This window comes from Bos javanicus, chromosome 25 (genome assembly GCF_032452875.1).
Source record: "Bos javanicus breed banteng chromosome 25, ARS-OSU_banteng_1.0, whole genome shotgun sequence".
Classification (NCBI taxonomy): domain Eukaryota; kingdom Metazoa; phylum Chordata; class Mammalia; order Artiodactyla; family Bovidae; genus Bos; species Bos javanicus.
Window position 1 is genome coordinate 22579522 of NC_083892.1, and position 14610 is coordinate 22594131.

At 43.1% G+C, this 14610-nt stretch overlaps 1 protein-coding gene across 7 annotated transcripts in view; it reads right to left on the minus strand.

Annotated features, from left to right (window-relative positions):
- Nucleotides 1-14610, minus strand: part of ARHGAP17 (Rho GTPase activating protein 17) — a 100553-nt gene that overhangs the window by 34866 nt on the left and 51077 nt on the right. For all 7 annotated transcript variants that reach the window (XR_009733521.1, XR_009733522.1, XM_061401461.1 and 4 more), the window contains 6 exons: nucleotides 11818-11891; nucleotides 10575-10686; nucleotides 10257-10333; nucleotides 6587-6698; nucleotides 3020-3088; nucleotides 2779-2860 (listed from right to left, as the gene is read on the minus strand). Coding sequence is in view for 5 of the 7 variants with exons in the window: in XM_061401461.1 (XP_061257445.1) it covers nucleotides 2779-2860; nucleotides 3020-3088; nucleotides 6587-6698; nucleotides 10257-10333; nucleotides 10575-10686; nucleotides 11818-11891 (526 nt within the window). In the remaining 2 variants the exon portion in view is untranslated. The remainder of the gene's footprint in view (nucleotides 1-2778; nucleotides 2861-3019; nucleotides 3089-6586; nucleotides 6699-10256; nucleotides 10334-10574; nucleotides 10687-11817; nucleotides 11892-14610) is intronic.

Consider the following 14610-nt stretch of genomic DNA (forward strand, 5'->3'; position numbering starts at 1 on the left):
ATGAGACGTGTTTGCTAAGTCACTGCAGAAAATGGTATAGACGAGGGTCGCAAACATGACTGTGCAGGGGCACCGTAGGAGCTCCATCCGGTGGGGAGCGTGTGCGTGGTCTGTCCCAAGGCAGCAGCCACTCCTGGGAGCTAGACCCGTGTTACTGTGCGGGAAAGCACGTCCAGCATCACCAGACCCTCTGAACTTCCAAGACAAGCCAGAGATTAGGACTGTTAGGGTTTTTAAGTGATGGCAATTAGTTTAAAAAAAATTTTTTTTTAAATGATAAACGGCTGTTTGCGACTTCTGGTGTAGACCATAAACGCTAGAGCGATTTGGGAGACGCAAGTGTTCACTGTTGGCTTCAGTTGTCAGAGAAGGCTTCTCAAGGAAGGGAGCTTGGTGAAAGTCTTAGAAGATGGATAGGAATTAAGTAGACCAGGAGGACTTGGGCTGAGAAGAGAGCAGGGATCTTGAGTCTGGGAACGGACACTTTCGTCCACACTCTTGCTCTAGGTGATGGGGGCATGAGTGGGAATGGAGAGGAGGCATCAGAAAGGAAGGAAAAGAGGGCTCTGAGGTTTGAAACCTGGATTGTCTGAAGGAAAGGAGGTCCTGAGGAGCCCAGGTGGAGGAAAGGTCAGCTGGTGTGGGAGAGCATCAGTTTGCTGCTTGAGATATGCTGAGTTTAAGACAACAGCCAGTCATCGCCTGAAACTGAGGCTGTGTGGATCAAGATGCGGGTGAGAGTGGAGGCCTGGAAAGAAAAGCTGGGGAAGAGGGGAGGCAGAAGAACACAGGAGCAAGGACTGGATCGCAGAAAAGGCTCAATTTCTGATGTGGAGAAAACACAGCCCCAACAGTGGTGGAAAACACAAAATGAGTGGGGGAACCAGCAAAGAAGAGCCCATTCAAGCCACGTTGCATGCCAGAATCTGACAATCCAGATTCACTGGCCCAATGGAACTTGCAGTGCCTTTTGTCTTCCATTTTTGGTTTTAATAGTAAAGTGATTGGAAGTGGAAATCAAACCACAAAGCACACGGGTGGGAAGGTGGTTAGAAAATTGAGGTCGTCAATAGAAACGAGTCATTTGAAGAGCCTCCCAGAAAAACCAAGGAGAATGTGATGAAAGGAGGCTCCATGCTGAGGACAAGCAGGTACTGAACAAAGGTCAGACGACCAGAGTGGAAGACCAGGGCGCTGGGTGGGAGGTTGAGCTTTTTGCCTACCATAAGGACACTCTGAGTCTTTCTAGAAATAGAGAAGAAGGAAGAGGAAGACAGAACTAAGATAAAAGGCAGATTGGAGGCAGAGGTGGAAGGGGCTGAACTGCAAGGCTTGGGCGAAGGCAGCAGCCTCAGAAAGAGAGAAAGAATCTCATTTCTTTCGACGGCTGCTCCTGCCACATGCCGGCTTGTCCCTCCTAAAACGCCTGCCTGCCCCTGCCCATTCCCCATGACTTTCTGACATGCTTCTCCAGGGAAAAGAGCCTTGGGTAAAAATAGAACAGGAGCTTTTCAAAAGCGGGGAGTGGAGCTGCTAAAGAAATTTCTTTTTTGTGTCCTTTAGCCAACCCTTCCAGACTAGGCTTCAAAGGCTAAGATGGTGAAGTTTACTATTTTGTCCTGTGTAGGGCACTGAGCATAGGAGGTATCCCGTAACTACAGGCTCTTGGCACTCTGACCTTGGCCAGCAAGAGCTGGCCCCTTGCAAGGCTGAGTGTTCGCCGGCTGCTTCGTTCCTCTGCACTGTGACTCAACCCCATTACCCAAGAGTTAGGAGATGGGATCAGATGGGAGATGGGCTAGAGAGTCAGGCAAGACACAGAATTTTCTAATTCTGAAATCTAACAACTCTCAGGCACAAAGACTATCTGTTGGGATTGCCTACTATTAATATTTAGGAGAGAGGAGTGGTATTCTTGAGGGGCCAGTGTGTGAGCACAGCCACACCCATGCACACATGTGTATGTTTCACAATCATGGAGTTGTCACACTCAGCACCTGGCTTAATCCTCTTTCAGCTCAAGACCAAGGCTTCTGTCGGGGGCATTTAAGTTCCAAATGTAAGGACCATACCTTAAGGCAAAGCATGTAACATGTCTAAAGGGGACAGCAGTGTCTGATCATCTACTGATCTCTGCTGGGAGATGCTCTGATAGCAAATCAGAGAGGATTAGAATCAAAACTAAGCATCAAGGGAAAGTTTGGACTGCTCATAACTCAAGGGTAGGATCAGCAATGTGCCTGAACACGGTGGGCAAAGTGAGTGCTGACGAGAACAAGATCTGAACGAGATGGTCACATTCTCATGACCCGATCACACTGATTACATGCCTAATGCTGCGGTATCAGGTACTGGCTTCTAAAGTTTCTTTTGGGAAGCCCCCAACTTTCTTCCTAGAGTGTATGCTCCTGGAATCCCAGAGCCAGAATAACGCCCTATGGAACAAGTAACTGATTTGGGAGAAGGTAATTAGAGACTAGAAGGTTTTGAGCCTATTTAGAAGACAGAAGAACAGGCGCTCCCCCAAAGGGTGCAGCTTTCTCTTCAACTGAAGGTTTCAGAAGAACTGCGAATGCTCCGTTAGTATGTTAATTTGGGCTTGGAAGAAAGTAGAGAATGCAGCAAGGGAAGATGAAAGTGTGCTGGGGAACAGTGTCCGCCGAGGCAGAGCAGCTTTGTCCAGAGGAAACGCATGCAAAGGAGCTGGGTGAAGAAGAACAGAGGCGGAAGTGGCAGAGGCGAGAAGGAGGCATCAGGCCAGCACGCAGGTTACGTTACCTTGATGGGCTCGCAACTCGGGAAGGGCCTTTTCTAAGACTGCTAATGCTTTTCTATGGTAATCTGCTTGAGCTTCTAATAACTGAGAACAGACCCACATTCAAAAACAAAAGTAACGTTAGCATTGGATGGACATACACACAATGGCTGAGCAAAACCAAAAATGACATCTTTTGCAAAAAAAGCTAAAATGACTCAACTTTTACAGTGCTTTCATGTCTCGCCAGGGCAAAGTGCTTACCGTAATAAAGAATTTGCCGTACTCCCCTTCTTTGGCCATAAAGTTGTACATGTCCGCTGCAAGTTGATCCTGGGTAAGTGGAAGAGGACATGTGTCATTGAAGAAAAGAGAAGTGAAAGCAAATAGCATCTGAGAATTGATATCCATGAACTCCAAGAGCAAAACGTGATGAAACAGCCACAGACTAAATGTCCATCAACTGATTGGTATACTCATACATAGGGATGATGAAAAGAATAAGCAAGCTTATTATGGCCTGATCTTATTAGGTATGGCCTGATAATAAACCTCTAAGGTTTATTATCAAAATGCCTTGTTAAGATATGAAACAGAACATTACTTCTGGTATAGTATGTTACTACCAGTGTAAAAGAGGGAGAGGAAAGATTTTTACCACCATGTTTGTATAAAAATACCTCTAGGAAAAAAAGCAAGAGGGTTTGCTTAATAACAGGGGTTACCTGTTGGGAGCAGTGGGAATTAGGAGGAGAAGGACAAGGGTGGAAGGAAGACTTTATACTGTTTTATACTTTTGATATTTGAATTAATGTACAACAAACTGGTTCAAAATTGGGAAAGGAATTCGTCAAGGCTGTATATTGTCAACCTGTTTATTTAATTTATATGCAGAGTACATAATGCGGAATGTTGAGATGGATGACTCACAAGCTGGAATCAAGATTGCTGGGAGAAATATCAATAACCTCAGAGAAATATCAATAATAATGCAGGTGATACCACCTTAATGGCAGAAAGTGAAGAGAAACTAAAGAGTTGCTTGATGAGGGTGAAAGAGAATGAAAAAGCTGGCCTAAAACTCAACATTTAAAAAACTAAGATCATGGCATCTGATCCCATCATTTCATGGCAAACAGATGGGGGAAAAGTGGAAACAGTGACAGATTTTATTTTCTTGGGCTCTAAAATCACTGCAGATGGTGACTACAACCATGAAATTAAAAGAATTCATGGAATTCTTGAAAGAAAAGCTATGACAAACCCAGACAGCATATTAAAAAGCAGAGACATTACTTTGCCAACAAAGGTCTGCATAGTCAAAGCTGTGGTTTTTCCATTAGTCATGTACAGATGTAAGAGCTGGGCCATAAAGAAGGCGAGCACCAAAGAATCGATACTTTTGAACTATGGAGCTGGACAAGACTCTTGAGAGTCCCTTGGACAGCAAGGAGATCAAATCAGTCAATACTAAAGGAAATCAACCCTGAATAATATTGGAAGAACTGATGCTGAAGCTGAAGCTCCAATACTTTGGCCACCTGATGTGAAGAGCCAACTCACTGGAAGAGAAGACAGGAGAAGGGGGTGACAGAAGATGAGATGGTTGGATGGCATCACCGACTCAATGGATATGAGTTTGAGGCAAACTCTGGGAGACAGTGAAGGACAGGGAAGCCTGGTGTGCTGCAGTCCATGGGGTCACAAAGAGTTGGACACAACTTAGTGACTGAACAACAACTAAATGAATTACTTACATAAAAATTAAATAATTTGTTTAAAACTGATAAGTTGGGCAATTGGATATACCCATATTTCAAAATTTCATATACATATGTATAGAATTTCATATATATATATTCTTTTTTTTAGTGTACTACTTTCTGTTTTGGATAGGGTTCTAGATCTGGGAGAGTAAAACATTTCCCTGAGAGTTCTCAAATATAGATCTACTTTCATGAGGGTTTGGAGTTTGAGTTGATTATACATATGGTCTAGAAATCCTTAAGATGAGAAAGTTTAGTTTAAAATTGCCCTGGACTGGCAATACTCTCTGGGAGACTGACTCCTAATTGCAAGAAGGCCCACAGATAAAGTCCCTCTTAAAATAAGCTCATGATACAAAACTGCAGAACAGTCCACCATAAAGGAGAAACAGTCTACCATAAAGGTAACTCTCCCAGAAAATTTAAGAAAACAAAATGAACAAAGACTTAAGCATACATAAATGACTGAAAACATTAAAAAAGAATAATGCAATATCAAAAAGGGCAGGCTTGAAGAATTAGAACTTTAAAATGAAAAATATAGTCAGTGGAATTCAAAACTCGTTAATTAAACATCAGATCATACACAGTGAAAGAGAGAATCAGTGAACCAAAACTTAGATCTTAGGAAACTACCTTATGGTAGGTAGTTTCATAGTAGCTAAGATAGTTTCCTAACTACCTTAGGGAACTAGAAGTTAACATAAAGAGAGGAGGAGAAAATATTTTCGTACGTTTTCACCATTTGACTTTCCCACAAGCCATGGTGTAGAAGTTCAGAGAAGAGACATCAGCCCATAACGCACCAGTTCAGACACCCAAAGTGAAAGTGAAAGTGAAGTTGTGTCCAACTCTTTGGACTGTAGACCCGTGGACTGTAGCCCACCAAGCTCCTCTGTCCATGGGATTCTCCAGGCAAGAATACTGGAGTGGGTTGCCATTTCCTTCTCCAAACTGCTAGTCAAATTTATATCCAATAAGGAGCCAGCAGCTGAGAGCTAGGTTAGACCAGATATGAATGACAATGGCAAAGCTACAACTCTCTGAACAAGAAAAAGCCAATGTGAGACTTTTACCAGAAGCATTTGTGTGGTTACCATCTTTTTAAATGCAAAGGCTATGGCATGACTTCAGTATTAATTCTTACCCACTGTACTATTTTCAACAAGTCGTTTTGCTGCAAATTGTCCAAGGTTTCCTATCTTGAAAAGTGAATTATAGCGTAACCTGAATAAACCAAACTATCCAGTCCTAATGCCAGTTTTGGAAAATGGTGAATAATAAGAGGAGGAAAAGTTTCAGGCCATGATTCTAAGAGTCACGAAAGACTTGTTTCTTTACCACCTCAAGTAACATTTGGAATAAACATCTATTTTCATCGATAAATGCATAGAGAATAAGATCACTTAACCACCTAGCCTGGAATTTAATTTATGAGATACAAATTTTATATTTCTCCCCAAGTGAGAAACCAATTGTCCTAGCAACATCTTAAAACTAATCCTTCCCTTTCTTATGGACATATTATGAAACCCATTACTATATATCCAACCCTTAAACATAATAGCATTCATTCTAGAAAATCTATACGATTCTGTTGTTGTGCTTGCTCTGCATTATTTTAATGTCTATAACTTTTATGATATGTTTTTCTATAGTTTTCTCCCTTTATCTCCCCCCATTCTTTATTTTATTTCTTTTTAGTTGGAGGACAATTGCTTTACAATGTTGTATTAGTTTCTGCCATACATCAACATGAATCAGCCATAGGTATACCTATTAAAATCTTTGTTTTAAATAAGCTTAGACATTTTAATCAAGTTTGGTAAAAAAAAAATCCTACTTGAATTTTAAAAATAATGTTTTATTCTGATTATAAAGCAATGTAGAGCCTTGGAAAACAAGGAAGGAAGAAGAAAATAGAAACCACCTTGAACATCATTCAGGGAATTCTAATAGGAATTATAGAAGACATTAAATAATTTGCAATATTTGACCTTTCATCCATCACTTGCAAAAACCAAAAGACTGATTTAAGTACACATTCATTAGGGAATTTTCCTACCTTGCACTGTTCTACTTTATTTCCAGCTTCATCCATCTCCTCCTTTAGGGTATCTATTTTTGATGGAAGCCCCTGAAAGTTGGTTCCTGAAGATTTGTGAGCCTGGTTCCACCTGCAGAAGCACAGGGGTAGGTATTATCTGAGAATCCACTCTATATACGCAATCTTATGGAGTCAAGGATCTAACAGAGACAGATTCCTTTCCCAAAACTGATTCTACCTGGGACAGGTGTCAGTACCTAGGATGCCAGCTTCTCTGGAGTTTATCCTCTAAGAAAGGAAAGTGAAAGTGACACAGCCTTCCCGCCGGGACCAGACTCTCATAGTGCTGGGAGGAGCTGTCCGCTCCGAGCGGAACTGACACGTCTTGTCTCACGCAAGCCCCACTGCTGGAGATCAGTCCATGGAACTTCTTCCTCTAGAGTTCAATCTTGGGATCGTCGCCATGAAACACCCCCTTGTGCTCTTTGATCTAGAATGGTCCCTGTGCCACTGGGGGTCAGCTGCTGCTCTTCAGGACCCCTTATAACACTGCCAACAACTGTCCTGACCTGTGACTACTTTTAGCAAGTGAAAGCCAGAACTTCAGTCACGGAACTAGTAATCGATAGCAGTGAAAGCACTTTAAGAATTAAAATCACTTGTAAGGATTAATATTCCAAAGACAACAGCTACAGCAAATCTGAAACATAATGTGGAATGTTTACATTCCTTTCACAGAAAGTCAAAAGGACTCCCTTCCCCCAAATTATACAGCAATAGTCATGGCAGGGGGGCGGTGCATAGGGAATAACACTCTAAAACAACTTCTCTTTGGTTTTCAAGTGTGTTTTGACTTCTTTTTAAATATGGACATACCTGCTATTGTGGAAAGTTCTAGCACTTCAAATTTAAACATGGATGTTATATGGGTGCAGATGAGAACCCATGTTAGCAACTTATCAAGCTTCCCAGATGACTGCATTGCCCTCAAAAGGCTCTGCTCCACTCTTTCATGCTCCTGATATGCTGCACTCCTCCACAACAAGGCTTCAGTAAATGTGCTGAAGCAAAGCTGGCAATGGAAAAAGCATTGACTTTGAAGTCTGATGGGCTCAAGTCTAAAGGTCAGCTCTGCCTTCATGAGCTGTGTGACCTTGGGCAATGGTCTAACCTCTCTGTGCCTCAGGTTGTCTCATCTGCAAAACTAAGAAAACAAATACCGTTTGCACGGCAGAACTGTCCTAAGCAACAAAGGAGAGAACAAACATATATGTATATGCGTGTGCACGTGATGGAGTCCCACTTGATATTAGCTGCTACCATTTTCCTCCAGGGAAAAACGACAGGAATAAGTAAAAGTAACAAGGAAATATTCATCTATTTCAGTTTCTCTGATCATTAAATGAACAGAGCCATGAACGCAGGATGAAGAATCTGTGCTGAAATCTCCTATGGGATATGTGTGTTGCAGATGTAAATTCCGGGCAGGTAGGCATCTATAATATTGCTCAACCAGCTCCAGCAAGAGTGACTCATAGCTTTGTTTAATTAACCATAAAAACATTCTTCCTTTTCTTCAGCAAAAATCTACCACTGGGCAGCCTGCACTGCCCGATCCTGGTTCTGGCCACAAGATTCTAATCCCACGTACACAGATGGCAAGATGATGATGGACTTTGCATTCAGAATCCTAGCTCTGCTGTTCACTATGTCTCAGGGCCAAAGCGAGTCACAGACACGCCATGTGCAGGTGCCTCCTGTCTCCGCAATACAAGTCTCCTCTCAAAGTAGGAGATATCACAGAACCTCCTAACCCCCGTCCCCCGACAACCCTCACTGAAGGGTCTCTGCATTTAGCAGCAGCAGCAGAGTCTGATTCACAGTAAAGACCTACTTCATGTCTGTTGAAAACATGAACAGGCAAACTGATAGGGATTGGTGGGAGAATCGAAGAACTGACATACCACGTATGTGTATCTGGCACGCGGCAAGCACCCGGGTAGGTGGTGGCAATTTCCATTTTCACCACGTGTTAATTCCTAGATGTCTCTTTTATCATCTCAACATTTATTATATCAGGGTGTGTCTTACCAATTGATTTGTACATTTAATACAGTGGTGTTTCTATTTCATTTCCCTCTTGAAATCAGGTATTAAATCAGTCGTGCATCTGACACTCAATGACATCTTAGAAACAAGGAAACGCAGCCCTGTTACAGACTTTCTCAATCTGCGATAAAAGCATCTGACACATAGAAAGTCAGTAAATGGTGGCTGTGTCTCCATTTATTTGCCAAACAGAAATAACCACATCTATTTCACAAGAGCACAATGACGACTATTAACAAAGCAGGGCTCAGCAAAGCCACCTGTTTTGCAAATAAAGTTTTATTCAAACACAGCCTTGCTCATGCATTTATACAATGCCCAGGGCTACTTTTATGCTACAACAGCAGAGCTGAGTAGCCGGAACAGGGAGCATCTGGGCGGCAAAGCTGAAAACATTTATCTGGCCCTTTACAGAAAAAGCTTGTCAATCCCTGTATAAGGTATGAGAAATGATCGGGCGTATGGGGGCCATCTCCCTTATCCCCATGCTTCTCATATGAATCATCGATACAAATGCCCTTACGGAAGGAGCTGAGGCTGGAGCCCGGAGCGCTAACAGACAGGTCACTTGACATCAGCCCTCTGGGATGGTTACTTGGTTTTACTCAGTTCCTCCCTGTTGAGCACAGCATTTCTTTCTTTCTATTTTTGAGTTAATAATATTGTATTTTGAATTATTTTCCCAGCTTTTCTGAATGTATCGCATGATGTTTTCTCTGATACAGTAAAACATTTGAGTATACAATAGATTACAAGGTCTGCAGTGATGAATTAAAGATAAAAGTGCTTTTTAATCTATTTGCAGACACAGCTTCAGATATAGTTCTTCCTGTTTCTGGTTGTTGGCAGAACATAAGCAGTTTCTTATATGTTTTTAAAATTTACAGTCAGGCTCTTTCCCTTTATCTGGAAGGAAACTGAGTTCCCCTTTCCACAGTCCTTTCATCTTGTGGAAAAGAGACCACAGGAAAGTGCAGATGAGAAGAAGGTCAGAGGGGAAGAGAGGTTCAATAAAATGTTACAACTAAAAAATGAAACTAACTATGCTCTGAGAAGGAAGGACGATTTACTCCCTTCCTTGAGTCCTGTCTGTTCTCCACAAGCACGTGAAACGTGAAGGAACGCCTGTTCTAGGATGGAGTGGAGCACAGAATCCCTTGACTATGAAAAATAATCAAAACCACACGAGTGTATCTTGACACAGTGGGACCCTTCGCGGTTGCTAAGATCACAGATCTATTTATTCCTACACTCCACTACTCCAAGAGCAACGCTCTTAGTTTTTCTTAGAACTATCTCTTCTTCCCTGAATACACTTAGGTTTTTTTTTTTTTTTTTTCCTGTCTCCTTTCACTGTTGGTTGATTAACAGCAGGGTTTTCTAACACCGTCCCGCTGGGAGAATGAGGCCGGAAAGCAGGTGTCAGTGGGCTGTGACTTGGTCTGTGAGTCAGGTGTGTGAGTCTGCAGTGACTTTCGCTTTGTCCACCCAGCGGTCTTTGTCTGTATTGAGGAGGGGGGTGGTTGCTGGGGATGTCATGGAAGACAGCATTGTGGGTTATTTTTCCGCTTTATCTTACCTGGCTCTGACCGAGTCCCAGTCTAACACCAGTTTGGCGAGCTGCTTCCTCTGCTTCTGGATGTTGGGAATCTCAACCTGCAAAGAACACACCAATACACCACGTGGGACGAGCTCCAGGGTTTTCAGTTTAACATTTGAAAGTGTAGTCTTTATTTACAAATTTTTTTCTCTTTAGGCAAAGGATTTTGTACCCTCTGCTTACTCCCCTTACTTCCAAAAAGAAGCGTAAATGTCAAAAGCACTGATTGTTAAAATTTCAGATACAAGTGAACCTTCCCTGTCCAGCCCCCACCGAAGCCCCCACTGAAGCCCCCACCTCTGCGATGCCGTACAGAGGGTCCACAATCTCCTTCTCGACAAAGACTTCGTGCTGAGAGAGTTCCAGAGCCAGCTGATTCTCAGCATCTCCACACGTCTCCAGCATCTTCCTTTAAAAAACAATATACCCCGACAACACACGTACATCCATTAAATCTGGCCCCCAAAACCCACACTAAGCCAGTTTCACACTCCCCACGATGGGAACACCTTAGGGCGCTACACAATAGAGCCTTAAAAATGTTATAAATTTATTAGGGCGTGAGTCTACAGGCTTGTTCTTTAAAATGAACAAGACTATCTTAGGTACACTGTGTGTGTGCACGGGTGGGATGTGTGTAAACAGTGAGGTGACAACTCACTGAAAGGTTAGGTCCTTGGATCAGGGGACGACCAAGAATTCTCAATATCTCTGAAAATCGTTTAAAACATACATCAAGTTCATTATTCTATTCTGTTTTTTTTGTCTGCTAGAAAATAATAATAAAGTTCATTATACTGTATCTGTTTTCTGTCTTCACGGCCTAGGCAGTGCCCTTCAAAGAACGACAGAGAACTACAGGGCGCAGAACATGGCAGACCCTGGAAATGGGCTGAAAAGTCCAAAGGTCATACCCAGCTGGGAAAGGAGGGCCCGTGTTACAGCAGGAGAGAGAGCTGACAGGATCCAAGAACACTAGCCTCGTAGAGAAGCAGGTGGAAGGAAAGGTCAGCCTTCTCTTTTACAATGAAAACAGCTTTACTATTAGATTTTAAAACTATATAATACATGATCACTGTAAAAAAAAAAAAAAAAGAGCCACATAATTCAGCAAAGGCCCTATTTTGAGAAGACCTCCACTGCCATTACGGTGATCATCTTTAAAGAAGTGACTCTTAAGGATTGGAAGAGACTGGACAGGGCCTTGGAAGAAACTGGTCAGGGCCTTCCAATAAGTCTGAGTCAACACCTGAACCAGGGAAGGGACTGAGCTCTTTATACCCAGGCTCAGCAGAATAAACACTGACCTATCAATTACTTCATCATCGGCCCTCTGTAGCGTCAATCCCTGCTTCTATTAAAAGAAAGATTCTCTAGCATCCCAGGGGCCTCCCCTGGCGCCTGAGCCATTCCCCTGGCAGATGGGCCATGCCATCATGCTCACGGTCCCTCTGGTCACACAGGAGGCCGCCCCCCGGCCACCCACTTCCACCAACCCACAGGGCGCTCGGCTCTCTTTCTGATAGCAGTCAATTCTTACCCCAGGAGAGAGTCTTCTAGCTGAGTTGATGCTTCCAGCATATTCTGAGCGAGAGCTGTCAGAGGGAGTTTTTTCTGGAAGGCAGAAGACAATGGGGTTTTGTTTTTTTCATTAGAGTTGACACCCGTTCTTAATTACCTGCGTCAGATCATCAGTCATTGGTTTCTCCTCCAGGTCCACTGCACAGGTAAGAGATACTTGTTTAGGTTTAGATCCTGGTCTCAAAGGTATCAATAGTCTGACTTAACCTCTGTTCGTTTCCTCATGCCTGGAAATTCGGGCTAACAGTACACAGGTCCTAGGGCTGTCTGTTGACTAAAGGAGAGATATCAAGGTCAAGCAACCCCCTACATGGTAAGTACTTAGAAGATGTAAGCTGCTATTATTACTGTTGTTGTTGCCATTTCTATAATTACTGATTAATCAAGAGCATACTATGTCCCATGCACTAGGGACATGGGACGTAAGACACAGATCATGCCCTCTGATTATCATGGCAAATAAATGCCACGAACTGCTCAAATTTCAAAAACTGCTAGAATACTCATTCTTAAACTTACTCTTACATTGGCTGTAATCAGAAAGATTTTGCTTCAGTTAAAAATTTGAAAATACCAAGCTAAATATCCAAAAGAGATTTTTAAGGTTTTTAAGCATAAAACCATTCCTGTTCCTATCAGAGATTGGTTTTTCAGCTGGAAATGACCATAAGGGTCATCTGATTAATGTTCGCATAGTGTGGCTGGGAAATAGGAAGCCCAGGGCGCTTACGTGGCCTGACCAGGCACCCTGGTGAGGGCACGGAGCCAGACCTTAGTGCTGACGGCCCGAGCCCCGGTTCAGAGTCTGTCCACACCTGGCTGGTGGTTTATCTCAGAATATGGGCAGAAGATGCCAGGACAGCTGCACACACGTTGGTCACAACACCATAACCTGCTAACAAAAAATGCTTTCAATGCTGCAGTACCCCATGTCATTTCGCCTTCCAAGTAGGAACAACACTCATGTTTAAAACCCAGGGTTCACCTTGCCGTGGCATAGCTCTGCCTCGACCTCACGCACGGCACCTGCCTTTCCTGCTTTCAAACGGGTCCACTCGATACACTTATAGAATTTCTCTGGAAGGCTATACAAGAAGCTCCTACTACTGGTGGTCCTGGAGAGGGGGACTGGAGGCCCCGGAACAGAGCTGGGAGAGACATCATGTTACGTTCACTTATTATGGATTTTGACCATGTAAATGGACAGCCCATTCAAAATGGCATATTTAAATTTAAAAATAAATAACAATGGGGACTTCCCTGGCTGTCCAGTGCACTTCCATGCAGGGGTCATGGGTTCGATCCCTGGTCAGGGAACTAAGTTCCCACATGGGGCATGGTGCAGCAAAAATAAAACAAAATAACATAAAAAATAAATAAAAATAAATAACAAATATATTTATCCATCTCCCTTCCCTGTCAGGTTATTTTCAAATAAACAAACAACAGGCTTTATCTGCCCCACAGGAGACGCTTCTGGCTTCCACATTTCTAGACTAGGAAGCTATAAGAAAATGGGCAGTACACTTGGATCACAACAGAGGATACTTTATACCTTTTGGTGATGCTGCCTTTCTAAGGGAACTTAATGTATGCTCAATGCAATAAGGAAGAGAAATACACTTTGTGCAACTCTAGATGGAGGTCAATGGGGAAACAAATCATAAAGAGAAGAGTTTATTTTGACAAGTATCATTCAAGTACCCAGCTGTAACTAAGCTGTGGTTTCCATGCCCTGACTCCCAAGCACAACAATCCCATTTCCTAATGTCCAGATTACAGACCTTCCACTCATTGGACACTGGTTAATGAAGATGCTGTCTACTCACATCAGACGCCTCCACAGAGATGACTGAGGATGTCCTAATTTACAAAAGGCATGCCAGTTACACAAAAATAATTTCAGATCTAACATGTATGACCCACAATATAAGCTGAGAAGTTTGGGTTGAGAAGGCCACCTGCTACGTCTCTCTTCCCTCCAATTCTTGCCTCTCTCCAAGAGTGTAAGCTTTTGATGGGGCCTGGGGGAGGCTCCTCTGGTATTTCCTTGAGCCTGAGAGACTGCTGTGATTTTCTCAACATGACTGACATCTGATGGCCACCTATTACCTGTCATTTCCATGGTGACTCCTCTTCCCACGTGCAGACTGTAGACATTCTCAGAGCCTGTCTTGGGCACTTTGATTTGAGGTTGGAAAACGAAGGCTAAGACATTAGGTTTCAGAAATGAGGGTGATACACCTTTGCTCCTGCTGCCTGAAGAGGCCCATCACCTGACATTCTCTCTCCTTTACAGCTAGGCCACTGCCTCCTCCAGGAATCCTCCCTTAACTACCCCTCTCCTCCTCTGGTGTCCATTCTTGGTCCTAGGCTGTGTCTCAAAGTAGACCAAAGGAACAAGAAGACAGCTCTGTGTGAAGGGCAATGACCTATAGCATGAATGGGAGGAAGCAGGAAATACTGAGACTGATAAGGAAAATTTGATCAGATTATAATGGGCTCAAGTCATCTTCCCCAGGTGGCTCAGTGGTAAAGAATCTTCCTGCAATACAGGAGATGCAGGTTTAATCCCTAGGTCAGGAAGATCCCCTGGAGAAGGAAATGGCAACACACTCCAGTATTCTTGTTTGGATAATCCCAGGGGCAGAGAAGCCTGGGGGGCTACACTTCATAGGGTCTCAAAGAGTTGGACACAACTGAGTGACTGAACACACACATGTCCTCTAAAGAGCTTGGACTTTAGGATATT